This window comes from Mchenga conophoros, linkage group LG12 (genome assembly GCF_057382185.1).
Source record: "Mchenga conophoros isolate Kocher_MC1m ecotype Shallow Benthic linkage group LG12, M_conophoros_male_GT1.1, whole genome shotgun sequence".
Taxonomy (NCBI): Eukaryota; Metazoa; Chordata; class Actinopteri; order Cichliformes; family Cichlidae; genus Mchenga; species Mchenga conophoros.
In genome coordinates this window covers 10,207,450-10,222,404 of record NC_140537.1, presented here as the reverse complement: position 1 = coordinate 10,222,404, position 14,955 = coordinate 10,207,450, and the positions used below count along the sequence as shown (strand labels likewise).

The 14,955-nt window shown below is 41.4% G+C and overlaps 1 protein-coding gene across 4 annotated transcripts in view; it reads left to right on the top strand.

Annotated features, from left to right (window-relative positions):
• The window catches only part of LOC146562143 (TNF receptor-associated factor 2-like), a 39,473-nt gene that overhangs the window by 7,317 nt on the left and 17,201 nt on the right, over positions 1–14,955 (top strand). For 3 of the 4 annotated variants that reach the window (XM_085293639.1, XM_085293638.1, XM_085293640.1), the window contains exons 5-7: positions 11,798–11,959; positions 12,882–12,956; positions 13,085–13,159. In XM_085293639.1, coding sequence (XP_085149765.1) covers positions 11,798–11,959; positions 12,882–12,956; positions 13,085–13,159 — 312 coding nt within the window. The remainder of the gene's footprint in view (positions 1–11,797; positions 11,960–12,881; positions 12,957–13,084; positions 13,160–14,955) is intronic. The other variant, XM_085293641.1, reaches the window with a different exon arrangement.

Sequence of the window (14,955 nt, the reverse complement as noted above, 5' to 3'; positions counted from 1 at the left end):
TATGCAGTTAATGTCCAAAACATCTCCTATGATTGTTGGGTAGAGCTCACCGTCAACTTGGCAGGGAATAACAATCCCAATCTCACCATTCAAGCCCCCTTCTTGGTTAGCCAGCTGTCACTGCCCCAGACTTTACTAGGAGCTGATGTGCTCATCAAGAGACAAGAACTTTAAGGTGATGCTGGGGCTGCACGATTAATTGTTAGAAAATCACGATCTCAATTCATACTTATGTGCGATCTCATTTCCAAATGACGATTTAAAAAAAAAAAAAGGAAAAAAAAGGGAAAAAAAAGAAGACGACTGATAGGTTTGTAGCTTGAACCCATCCGCTGGAACGTTGAAGACAATATAATTACACTGCTAAGCAAGACACAAATAGGCAAAGTTCTTCATGTTACTCGTGCACGGGAGAGACCGGACAGAGTGCCGTTCCTCCACTTGACCCCAGTTGCTCTCGTCCGTTCTCCCGTACCACTGTCCTTTTATTGAGGTTACATGAATATGCATAGGTTCATTAACATGTGATGTCTACATACACACAAAGAGTACCTTGCCTGTGTGTGTGTGTGTGTGGGGGGGGGGGGGGTACTGCTGATCAAAGGGTCATAAAAGCACACAAGCAAACATCCTTGGTCAGGAAGAGGGTAGACCCCCCCTCATCCTAGATAACACAGTAAGGAAGTCCAGCAGTTCACTTAGACTAAAACAGACGTAACTACGTTAATCCTACCATAAAACAATAAGAGAAGGTATGACCTCTCTCATGCTCCCAGGATGTAGGTGTGGAATGCACACCAAGCCTCTGTAGCCTGTTAAAGATCACACAACTTATCACTACACAATTGATTATACACCTCTAAGCATCTATGGTTAAATATTTCTAAGCATAAATGACAATCAACAATACAAAACCTAACAATGACGATTGTACCGCATTTTGATCTGGGACGTAATCTGCATGAAAACAAGCGCTCACTCTTCCTGCTCAACAAATGACAAGGGCGGAGCCTTATACCACGTGATACAGAAGCTGGCTGCTAAAATTGGCAGGGAAAAAACAATGGAGAGCACGTCAGGGATGACGAGAAAGTGACAGGAGAAAATCCGTCCCGGTCAACCACTCAAACATCAATAACGGGAACCTTATACAGCGCTTCCCTATACCCGTCGAACTCCCGCAGGCACAAAGAAATTACGGAGGCTATTACTTATCACCTGACCAAAGATATGGCTCCCATCAACACTGAGCAAAACGAGGGATTTAGGAAAATGATCAACACCCTAGACAAACGCTACACAGTGCCGTCCCGCAACTATTTTTCTATTGTTGCACTACCTGCTCTATACACGCAGTGTCGAGCAACGGTGGAGACGGAATTTCAAGCTGTACAACATTTTGCGGCAACGACAAAATGTCAGACATTTGTTGTTTTTATGTTTATTTATTGTTTTTATGTTCAGTCTCAACTGTTACGAAGTCGATGTGCAGTTAATAAGTGCAATAAATGTTTATACTGGAAAAGAAAATCGTGAGAGAATCGTGATCTCAATTTTAAGCAAAAAAATCATGATTCTCATTTTATGCAAAATCGTGCAGCCCTACGTGATGCCATTGCCACAGTTGTCAACCTCTTATGCAATGCCTTTGTGATGGGGGGAAGAACAGGTGATGGCCATTGTTTGTTTCACCCAGTTTGGGCAAGTAAATATTGTGACCCAGCTACAGTAAGAGTAGGACAAACAATATTCTCATTCCAACTGGAAGAGTGGTACAGGTGTTGTGCAGAGTACCCCCAAACTTTGACATCTCCGATCCCCTTGTTTTGTAATAACCTACAGTGCTAGGACAGTGTCCTAGCACAGCTGAGTTCAGGGAATGGCCTTCTGGAGGTCCAGAACTCCAGTCACCCTTGTGTCAAGGTCCCGATCTCTAACCACTCAAAACAAGAGATCACACTACCAAGGAGAACACTTCTCGGTACAATTCAGCATGTTACCAACCTTATTAAGATGGGCCCACCAGAGACACAAAAGACTGTTTCCACACAAACCAAAACAATCACAGCTCAAAGGCTTGAGGTAAAAGAAGATTTTCAAGAACTGTTGGTAAAAAGATGGATTTTTAAGTCTGATTCACCCTGTTCTGCCCCATTCTTATGTGTGAGGAACAACCGTAGCTCCCTACACCTCTGTTGATTATCGGCTTTTGAATAACAAAACAGTGAGCGACTGACACCCCCTCCCTCGGACTCCACTGACTCATGGTCATGCAGCTAGTTTTTGATATTGGATCAGACCTACCACTAAGGTTTCATAGTAGAACAATTAAGGTGCTTGACAGCTTTCATAACTCCTTGGGTGGACTGTATAAGTGCCTAGGCCGACCCAACCAAAAACAAAGCTGGCAAGGCAGCCGCTGTTGTTTTTTTGTTTTTGTTTTTTTCTCTCTCAATGATTACATCCCCAGGTTCAAATATCCCACCAAACATCACCCTCAGGCAGTTATCTGGTATTGGTCACTCAAGAGCCCCAGGGGAAACCTGGCAGAGAGACTAAATTGCACACTGCGTTGTAAATGCTATGGACTCTGGGAGAAAAAGAAAAGGAGAACTGGAAAGACCACCTACCACATATCATTAATGTGTACAACTGTACAAAGCATGAGGCTACAGGGCTCTTCCCCTACTACTTGTTTTATGGCCATCATCTATGTCGCCCCATTGACCTCCTTTTTGGACTCTAAAGATCAGGAGGCTGAAACACCAAGTGGTTATGCCAAGAAGTGGACAGGAATGATTCAGGTATACTGAATAGCAAATGCAAACGGGCAACGAGCTCTTATTGTAAAGGACTTTATGACAAGAGTGCCCTCCATTGTGGGGATATAGTTCTTGTACACAACCTCATTGAAAGAGGAGGTCCTGTGCAACTTAGACCCCTGTTGGTAACAGGACATCTACACTGCGAAAGAACAGATAGGGGACAACCCTGTCTATAGATTATGCCCAGAGAGAGAAGGTGTAGCAGGAGGTACCGCAACCTCCTGCTACAGGTGAATGACCTGCCAATTGAGCCCACACAGTCCTGCTGCAAATAGATTAAAGCCACAGATGAAAATGAGGAAGTCATCAGATCCCTCAAAATCAGCAGAACGGGCACGGAGTTGGGATTCAAGTTACTCTGAAGGAGGGGAAGATGTGTCTTATTACTGGCTGTGAATACCTGTAGAGACCTGTGTGTTCACATACCCACCCATTCATTGGTCAACACGTATATCAGGCTCACCCCGCTGTGGGTTTTGCTGAAATCCACCCATGGTACTGTACTGACCTGTGTTGCTCTCACCCACACTCTCACCATTTCAGGCCCCCGTCAACCCTCACCAGTCACATATCCAATCCTGAACTACTGAGACAGACCTAAGCATATATACACACTCTATCAGCATTTCAAACTGCCCCTACTTTATAGTGTTGTTTTTATAATATCTGTTGGGTAATATACACTGTTTATTCTGACATGGTTCATATAAAATTGTAATTGTTGGTGGCTTGGATCCTTATGGTCAATTGTCAGGAGCCACTTTATGATGTTGAGGAGTATCTGGCACACAAAAAATGGTATGACTTTTGTGTTCATATAGTCATTTTAAGTTCTGTGTTAATTTTACTTGTGTAAGCCATGACAAACAAAATATTTTTGTATTGAAGGTAGAGCTGGGCGATATAAGATTTTTTCATATCACGATATGTTTTTTTCATTTCAGGCGATAACGCTATATATCACGATATAAGCCAAATAACTATATTTGTAGGATTTAAATGTGCCGTTGCTCACAAGTAAAATGTGAAATAATCAGCAGCTTGTTTTGATTTAAATATTTATTTCCCATAATAAGTTCAACAGGGTAGATGTACTTAAGGAACATGAGACTTTTTCAGATAAATAAAGGCAAATATTGCAAACTACACAAAAGGCAGCCGCTAAAGCGTTTAAGTTTCAAAATACAACAAACAAAACAGAATAATTGTCAATTCCACTTAAAAACAAAATATTAATTCTAAAAATAAATCCTAGTTTGTTTTACAGAAGAACAGACAAAATTGACTAACTTTTGTCAATATCAAATAAACTGAGAACTAAAAGGAAATTCTCAATCTCTCCTTGTTGTATAGCTTAGCTTTTCAAACAGTTTTAACAGTTACTTTAGTCTGACAAAAGCCGAATGACGAATTAGCGCTTCCAGTCAGAGATTGAGCATGCACCGCTTTATTGTATTTCCAGACTTGCTTTTGGCACAACAGTGTGCGCTACTCTGTTTTTTGTCAGACTTGAAATAGCCGAAATACCTTCTATTACCGCGGAAGCACTAGCTGGTAGTCGGGCCGTACGCGTGTCTTAGTGCAGTTGAACATAATCCACAAAGTCCGCTTGTAGTTGAAAAACAAACAGGCAAACATTTATTTCCACAGTTTGAAATACAGTGATCCATTTGAATGTTCCTGTACACTGCAAACACGGTAAGAAACAGTTTTTCTCCACAGCTAGTTAAAGCCCCCGTAGCTCCACACTGCCCGTCGCGAACGCTCCCCCCGTGCACAGTTACCGTGTGTTAAAGGAACAGTACGTACAAATTAAATAAGGCAAGAAAAAATACAATTTAACTGCAAATCTTACGCTAAACAAATTATAAAGTAAAAACTGAAATTCCCCATTATCTTACACTTATCCTTATCCAAAATCATTCATATTATTAAGAAATATAGACTCTGTGCAATCTGACTAAACTAAGAGATGATTAGACCTTTATCCTATACATTCCCGACCGCTAATTGTTCTATAAACTTATAAACAATTATTAACAATTTGGCACAATGATCAAGTTCAACAACATAGGCATTCAGTCCTTAGAACATAATTTCTTCTTTCTTCTGATGTCAGAGGTCACCAGTACATGACATACCGTGGGAGTCCAGCCTTTACCACTGACTCATACTGCTTCTAGGAGCAGACAGACCTTAGTGATCGGTCTATCGAGTTCACTGGTCTTGGTCTTCACACGAACCCTGCAAACAAGGCCATGTTCATCCGGCATGGCTTGAGTGACTCTACCAATGAGCCAAGAGTTTCTCAGTGCTGTTTCGTCCACGAGCAAAACGATGTCTCCAGGCACAAAGTTCCTAGACACCCGTGTCCACTTCTGCCGTGTCTGAAGCTGAGGCAAATACTCTCTCACCCAGCGCTTCCAGAAAAGAGCCCCCGTAGCTCCACACTGCCTGTCGCGAACACTCCCCCCGTGCACAGTTACCGTGTGTTAAAGGAACAGTACGTACAAATTAAATAAGGCAAGAAAAAATACAATTTAACTGTAAATCTTACGCTAAACAAATTATAAAGTAAAAACTGAAATTCCCCATTATCTTACACTTATCCTTATCCAAAATGATTCAAATTATTAACAAATATATACACTCTGTGCAATCTGACTAAACTAAGAGATGATTAGACCTTTATCCTATACACCTTCACACTACGGAACTTCTATGGCTCTTCCGGCAATCTCTCCGGCATTGGAACCATCATCTGTGTTCTCTTCGGTAACCTTCGGTCACGCTCTCGGTTGATTTTTCTCTAGTCAGCACACTCATTTCCTCCATTACCCAGGCGGCACGGCGGCTGGCTGCTTCCCAAACAAATACACATGTGCGGCTTGGCACTTGTGCTGTACGTAACAAGTCACGTGACGTGACGCTGCGGCTGTGATTGGTTCGGCTCTGCACTACTTAATTTGCATTGGCTGTCCTTTTTTTTTTTTTTTTTTTTAAGAGGACAAGCGAGATGAGGCCTATCGCAATAGTTTAATTTTTCTATCAAGAAAAAGTTATTTCACAATACATATTGTTATCGTTCTATCGCCCAGCTCTAATTGAAAGAAATTAAGTAATTAATTATACCTGTGGTGACAACAGATGGTTATTTTTTTTAAATCAATGATGTAAACGGAGAGTGGAACCAGCCGAGCAGAACCAATGCATTCTGAAATGATGACATTGAACCAGTAGTATGTGGCAGGGACTAAACACGATCACAGACTTTAGAGGGAAAACCAGCACACCGCAGACCACGGCCTCTCTGTGTGAGGATCTAAATGTATTCTACGCTAGATTCGACACAGCGAACACCATGAGACCGGACAGTGTGCGCACCGCGGATGACGTCAGTGCACACACTGTGTCTGAGGAGGATGTGCGGAAGTGCTTCAGGAAGGTGAACGCGCGCAAAGCTACTGGTCCGGACGGGATTCCCGGCCGCGTCCTCAAGTCATGCGCGGCTCAGCTGGCTGGAGTGTTCACACACATCTTCAACCTTTCCCTCTCTCTGTCTGTAGTCCCAGCCTGCTTCAAAATGGCCACCATCGTCCCTGTACCCAAATCCTCCACCATCTCCTCACTGAACAACTGGCGACCTGTAGCCCTGACCCCCATCGTAAGCAAATGCTTCAAGAAGCTGGTCAGGGACTTCATCTGCTCTGCACTACCCGACTCACTGGACCCTCTACAGTTCGCATACCGCCACAACAGGTCCACTGATGATGCCATAGCCCTGACACTACATACTGCCCTGTCACACCTGGAGAAGAGAGACATGTATGTGAGAATGCTGTTTGTAGATTACAGATCAGCATTCAATACCATCGTTCCCTCGAAGCTGGACAGGAAACTGCAGGATCTAGGACTGAGCAGCTCCCTCTGCAGCTGGATCCTTAGCTTCCTGTCTGACAAACGCCAAGTGGTCAGACTGGGCAGCATCACCTCATCCCCCATCACACTGAACACTGGTGCTCCACAGGGGTGTGTACTGAGCCCTCTCCTATACTCACTCTACACCTACGACTGCACAGCCACTAACAACTCCAACATCATTGTGAAGTTTGCGGACGACACTACAGTGGTGGGTCTTATCACCAACGGTGATGAGACGGCCTACAGGGAGGAGGTCAGCGCCCTGACCCACTGGTGTCAAGACAACCATCTCACACTCAACGTCGCAAAGACAAAGGAGTTGATAGTGGACTTCCGGAGGTGCAGAGAAGTACACACCCCCATCACCATCAACGGCGCTGCTGTGGAGAGAGTGAGCAGCTTCCGGTTCCTTGGTGTACATCTGGCTGAGGATCTTACGTGGTCAGTACACACAAACAAAACAGTGAAGAAGGTGCAGCAGCGCCTCTTCTTTCTCAGGAGACTGAAAAGATTTGGCATCCTCAGGACCTTCTATCACTGTGCCATTGAGAGCATCCTCACTGGATGCATCACCACCTGGTATGGCAACAGCACCGCCTACAACTGCAAAGCTCTCCAGCGAGTAGTGCGGTGCTCTGAACGGATAATTGGAGGTGAGCTTCCCTCCCTCCAAGACATCTACAGGAAGCGCTGCCTGAGGAAAGCGGGGAGGATCATCAAGGACTCCAGTCACCCCAGCCATAAACTGTTCAGACTACTTCCATCAGGAAGGAGGTTCTGCAGCATCCGGTCCCGAACCAGCAGACTGAGAGACAGCTTCTTCCACCAGGCCATCAGACTGCTGAACACGTCATAGACACCTCAGCTTCACTACTGGAACTTCAACATTATGCACTCCATACTGTACAGTAATGCCACTGTTTTGCACATGTCTCAACTCTGTATATTTTTATATATTTTACTTATTGTTTACTCTATTTAATTTGTAAAATATGTGTATACACACACACACACACACACACACACACACACACGTAGAAAAATATTTAGTATACACATCCAGAAATGCATATACTATTATATATTGTACATATATTTATTAGTTTCAGATGTAGCCATTCTTGTATTTTGCTTGTTTACGTTATTGTGTTTTGCACAACTCTGTTGCTTGTGAAGCTCGCACACGAGAATTTCACTCACATGTACTGTACCAATGTACCTGCACATGTGATGTGACAATAAAAGTGATTTGATTGTGATTTGATTTGATTTGAGTATCATTTGTTAATTTGGAATAACCAGTTTTGTGACATATCTATATATGTACAGTATATATTGTATGTACAGTGGGGCAAAAAAGTATTTAGTCAGCCACCGATTGTGCAAGTTCCCCCACCTAAAATGATGACAGAGGTCAGTAATTTGCACCAGAGGTACACTTCAACTGTGAGAGACAGAATGTGAAAAAAAATCCATGAATCCACATGGTAGGATTTGTAAAGAATTTATTCGTAAATCAGGGTGGAAAATAAGTATTTGGTCAATAACAAAAATACAACTCAATACTTTGTAACATAACCTTTGTTGGTAATAACAGAGGTCAAACGTTTACTATAGGTCTTTACCAGGTTTGCACACACAGTAGCTGGTATTTTGGCCCATTCCTCCATGCAGATCTTCTCGAGAGCAGTGATGTTTTGCGGCTGTCGCCGAGCAACACGGACTTTCAACTCCCGCCACAGATTTTCTATGGGGTTGAGGTCTGGAGACTGGCTAGGCCACTCCAGGACTTTCAAATGCTTCTTACGGAGCCACTCCTTTGTTGCCCGGGCAGTGTGTTTTGGATCATTGTCATGTTGGAAGACCCAGCCTCGTTTCATCTTCAAAGTTCTCACTGATGGAAGGAGGTTTTGGCTCAAAATCTCACGATACATGGCCCCATTCATTCTGTCCTTAACACGGATCAGTCGTCCTGTCCCCTTGGCAGAAAAACAGCCCCATAGCATGATGTTTCCACCCCCATGCTTCACAGTAGGTATGGTGTTCTTGGGATGCAACTCAGTATTCTTCTTCCTCCAAACACGACGAGTTGAGTTTATACCAAAAAGTTCTACTTTGGTTTCATCTGACCACATGACATTCTCCCAATCCTCTGCTGTATCATCCATGTGCTCTCCGGCAAACTTCAGACGGGCCTGGACATGCACTGGCTTCAGCAGCGGAACACGTCTGGCACTGCGGGATTTGATTCCCTGCCGTTGTAGTGTGTTACTGACGGTGACCTTTGTTACTTTGGTCCCAGATCTCTGCAGGTCATTCACCAGGTCCCCCCGTGTGGTTCTGGGATCTTTGCTCACCGTTCTCATGATCATTTTGACCCCACGGGATGAGATCTTGCGTGGAGCCCCAGATCGAGGGAGATTATCAGTGGTCTTGTATGTCTTCCATTTTCTGATGATTGCTCCCACAGTTGATTTTTTCACACCAAGCTGCTTGCCTATTGTAGATTCACTCTTCCCAGTCTGGTGCAGGTCTACAATACTTTTCCTGGTGTCCTTCGAAAGCTCTTTGGTCTTGGCCATGGCGGAGTTTGGAGTCTGACTATTTGAGGCTGTGGACAGGTGTCTTTTATACAGATGATGAGTTCAAACAGGTGCCATTCATACAGGTAACGAGTAGAGATGGACCGATCCGATATTACGTATCGGTATCGGTCCGATACTGACCTAAATTACTGGATCGGATATCGGAGAAAAATAAAAAATGTAATCCGATCCATTAAATATCACGAAAGCACCTCACAAAACTTGCAACACACCGTAACTCACCTCAGAACGTTAGCACGTCGGAGCAGTATGCATCACGTGATAGAGCGGCTGTGGCATGCCGACCTGTCAGTGGTCTGGATAGCATTTGGAGCTTCGCTAGCAACCCGGCATTTCATCTCCGACAAAGTTATCCCAAGAGAAGTAAAGCAAGTGTGTAAGTCCATCTCTGAATGTTTGTAAAGCATTCCTGCGTTAAGCTTAACAAGCGATATATGGAGCGACTGCCTCTTCTTGCTGCTACTTCAATCATGAAACTGCTTAACGATCAGCTGATCGGCTTTTCTGTCGCGAGTCCGTGTCTCTAGTTTGCTTTTGGCCCACTTTGCACCAGAAAGAGGAAACCAGCGGATAAACAACAGCAGCACGTTTAAGCTTGATCAGCTGTTGTTAGAATTTATTTAATATTACTTTCTACTCGAGGATCTTTTTCTACGTAGCTGACGGTAACTGTGCAGGGGCGGATCTAGCAAAGTTTAGCCAGGGGGGCCGATAGGGCATTAACAGGGAAAAGGGGGCACAAAGACATACTTTTCTTTCTTATTCTCATTTAAAATGTCTAGCTTTTAATAAATAATTATCTTACACCCAAAGTTTTAATTTGATGTAAAATGAATAGAAGTCAATTACTGTATATAGTAACTATTAAGTCTAATATATATACCCTAGTAAGCTATAGTACTTTTTCCTTTGGGAAGGTACCATCTGTGCAGTCTGCAATTTTGTTGAAGAAAGATGTTGAATCTATTTAATATTTCTTGAAAAATAATTGATTTCTGTGCATTTTTTTTCACACTGCATCAAATTAAGGTTGATTACGTCGATTAAGCATCATGAGTTGGAGCGTGAGGGGTGGTTCCCTATTTTTTATTTATTTATTTTTGTTGTTGCTGGGAGTTGGAACCCTATTAGTTAGGTTGCTTAATATTTATGCTAAGTACTCTTTAAAATACCAGAATAGGGAGGATGGTGTAGGTTTAAGTTTATTAGATTGATCAGTATTGCTGTACTATGAAATTTTTTTTTTGCATACAGGTATAACAGAATAGCTTTAGTGTAGTTGTTGTTTTAAACTTGAGTATGAACTTATACAAAATGCAGCAAGATATTTAAAAAACAGTTTTGTTTATTAAAAAACACTATATCGGATTCATATCGGTATCGGCAGTTATCCAAATTTATGATATCGGTATCGGACATAAAAAAGTGGTATCGTGCTATCTCTAGTAACGAGTGGGGGACAGAAAAGCTTCTTACAGAAGACGTTACAGGTCTGTGAGAGCCAGAGATTTTCCTTGTTTGAGGTGACCAAATACTTATTTTCCACCCTAATTTACGAATAAATTCTTTACAAATCCTACCATGTGGATTCATGGATTTTTTTTTCACATTCTGTCTCTCACAGTTGAAGTGTACCTCTGGTGCAAATTACTGACCTCTGTCATCATTTTAAGTGGGGGAACTTGCACAATCGGTGGCTGACTAAATACTTTTTTGCCTCACTGTATATATGTTTGCCTACTGGTGGTGGTCAGAGGGCCCGGTGGCGCCAGTGTCCAGCAGCCTCACCTCTATCAGTGTGCCCCAGGGCAGCTGTGGCTACAACGTAGCTCACCATTGCCAGTGTGTGAATGTGTGTGTGAATGGGTGAATGACTGAATGTAGTGTAAAGCGCTTTGGGATCCTTAGACTGAGTAAAGCACTATACAAATGCAGGCCATTTACCATTTATATGTCTGTATTTGCAGGAGTTTACTCTTACACTTATATTTTTTTCATCATTACCCATATGAACTTTTGCACTTTTTGGATGGATGCATTTTATGTGACTGGAATGGGTTCTATGTGGCAACAAGAGAGATTTTCCCAGGGGGCAGTAAGGCAGATCTTGGATCTTGATTGCTTTTCCACTGTAGTGTGACTACTCATTAAGGCTGTTCTGGTCGACTGAACTATTGCCTAGTGTTGAACTTGGCTCAGTCATGCAACTTCTAACTGAAAAATTAGAGTATGTTCTTCTAAAATGGTTTTAACAACTTTTTGTACATGTTTTATTTTATTTTATTACCTGGTCAGTATTCTCACCTCAAAAGGGTTTAACTTGGCCTCATGTGAGATACAACATAATACTATATCTGCTCATTGTAACGTCATCAAGTTAACCGTACAAACAATTTTATCATACAGTAATTGGACAATATGTAAAGTTGTTTTGGTCACCTACAGGCCAGCCACGAGGGCAACTGTGACTTCATGATCATCCTCTGTCCTTCCTGTAAAGAGCTCATGAGAGCCAATGAGCAGGAACGCCACAATGAGAGAGAGTGTCCGGAGAGAACGCTCAACTGCAAATACTGCAAAGAACCCTTCCTGTTAAAGAATATCAAGGTCAGGCTTCTCTCTGTTACAGTAATGCATCATAAAAAGAGCTGTTGCATTCTGAAACATTAACATGATGCTAATTTAGTTGACGTTTATGTTATGATGCAGTATATGTGATTAAATGCATATGATAAAATATTGTAATCTCAACCTTTGCTTATTACGTTTTCCATGGTATTCAGCCTTATCTTATGGCCATCTTGTCTCAGCACTTAGTCATCAGTGAAGTATAAGATATGTAGAAGTATATGGCAAGTGTGTCCAATATTTCATGGGAAATGATCTGAGCCTGGTTCTGCCGGATGTTTCTTCCTATTAAAAGGGAGTTTTTCCTTCTCACTGTCACCAAAGTGCTTGCTCATAGGGGGTCATATGACTGTTGGGTTTTTCTCAGTATGTATTATTGTAGGGTCTACCTTACAATAATATAGCACCTTGAGGCGACTGATGTAGTGATTTGGTGCTGTATAAATAAAACTGAATTGAATTGAAATGCTGACTCATTGTCACCACATACCCGTAAACACTTGTTTTTGTGCCATTACATTTGGGTTTAAATTTACCCTTCTCAGACATATTCAAGCACACAGATATGATACAAATATAGTTTTAGTGAAATAAAAGGAAAACAAAGATATATTTACCTTTAAAGCTATTCATAAATGACCATTGAGTAAATTCAGTAACCACTGAATGAGCTTTCACCCATATTGTGGTATTTCAGTGATAGTCATCTGTACACCTACAAACAGGACTAACAACAATAACATCTAATTTGGCTAATTTATGTAATTTTCTTATATCAGTATGAACTACCTCTGCATGCCTTAAGGCATCTATATAGTTAAACTGGTGTTAAGTTAAATAGTTAAGGCAAGGAGCTGGACGAGAAGTGTTTTCTTTTATTCTGATCTACTTATTTTTTCAGGCTCATGATGAGATCTGTCCAAAGTATCCAATGATTTGTGAAGGTTGTGCGAAGAAAAAGATCCCCAGAGAAAAGGTACTGCAGAGATTTAAATTTTTTTTCATAATTCTGTTAGATTAATCTCATTTGCCATTTAGCTAGGGATCAAATTCTACACCGTATTCTACAGATCATTAGCTTCTTTCATATTTTTTGTTTTGCAGTATGTGGACCATATTAAGTTCTGCAGTAAATTTAAAGCTCCATGCAGATTTCATGTTGTTGGCTGCGATACGTCTGTAAGTAGACATTTTTGTCAGAATTTGCTGTATGTGTATCACCTGATCACCTGTTAACATCATAACTATTGAATCATTTAATACCTTGGCAAAATTCAACTAAATCTTCCATGTAGCAGACTAAATTTTTCCAACAGTTTTAACTAAAACAACAAAATGTAAGTACCTTATTTCTTTACTAAAATAACCATAATTTGACAAAGGTTGGGCAGTGTAAAATCTCTATTAAAAAGTGTATGAATATTCCGCAGTGGTTTGCATATAATGTAAAGCCAAGGTATTATATTATTCAGCAGTTGAAGAGTTGGTTGCTACCCACCTGTATGCAAATACTGTGATGTTGAGTAGGAAGCCTGTTTGTATATTAGCACAGTGCCTATACGAAGTATTCAGCTATTGGGTTTTTAAGACTTTCTCTAAAGGACAGTTGGTTTATACACAATAAAATTTTGATTGCAGCATTCATCCTTTCACTGATGTAGGCTCACATCAGTAGAGACAGGGCTCATTTCCACAACAAAAACTATGCTGAAAAGTGTGTTGATAACCTTCTTTGTGACAGGCTCTGATAGAAATGTATTGAATTATTATAAATACTGAGTGAAAATATAAATGATGAATGAAGAAAGTTGTTGGACTGCTGTTAACAACTGGTATTATTATTACTAGTTGTTAATAATGTCCATGTCACAATTGGTGTTATATGGCAGGCTTAAATAGTAAGAAAAAAGTGTGTAAAATTACAAATTCTGGTAGCTCATTGTCCAGATTGTCCATTTTGTTGTTGTTTTTTAACTGTAGTCATAAAAATCAGAGATTTTAATAGTAGAAAGTGAAAAACATAAACTTTTGTGTTTTTCACAAAGTTACAGAGGTTTTATTAGACACATAGCTAAGCGGTTTGCTGTTTGGCATAAATTGTGACCGTTGAAATTTATTTGGCACTGAGTAGCAGAAATGAGACTTTCTTGTCAGGTGTTATTTTTTTTTTGGAAAACAAAAACAGTTGCTGACAACACTGTACACAACGGTAGACAGGTGCATAATAAGCAAGCAAGTAAGGCAGAAAATAGAGAGTTGTGATGGGAAACTAGTCTCAAAGCACACGGAGAGATGGTGGTGAGGGAAAGAGGGAAAGAAAGAAAGTGAGAATTCATTATAATGTTTTTCAAACGTGATCGTGATCTTGTCTTCTTGCTGGTTGAGTGAGTTTTGGTTGGAGAGTGAAGAAATCTGAAGTTTCGCAATCTGTGAAATGTCGGCTTTTTGCACCCAAAGGGCATGTCCTGTACGTGGGATCCACACTTTGTGTTTACATCTTTTTGCGGAATCTGTTTACCTGCTCTTTAATCTTGTGCTGTTTTGGCTTTTTGGTGATCGTTGAAATGGATTTATGAGTTTTTAGCGGAGTTTCTGTGGATACCACACGTATATTTAAATAACAGATCTGGCAGTACATCACTCTTGCCCCCAGTACCGGGGGCATTGTGGGAGATGTAGTTTATGGTCAATGTGCGCTTTTAAGCAGCATATAGTAAACTTATTTTAAGACAATCATGCACAAGCTCCTGTGGGCCATATAAATGATTTGGCGGGCCACATTTGGGCTGCAGGCCTTGAGTTTGATGTGTTATATGGCATTCTAGCCACTGCTTCCAAACTGGATTCTATCTGAACCACCAGCTGTGGAATCTGCCAACAAAACATTGGCAGTAGATGATTTTGTTGCAGCTTGCAGCCTGTTCCTAACTGGTTGCTGATCTAGTGCATCTTAAATCAAGTTTCTCACAGACCCA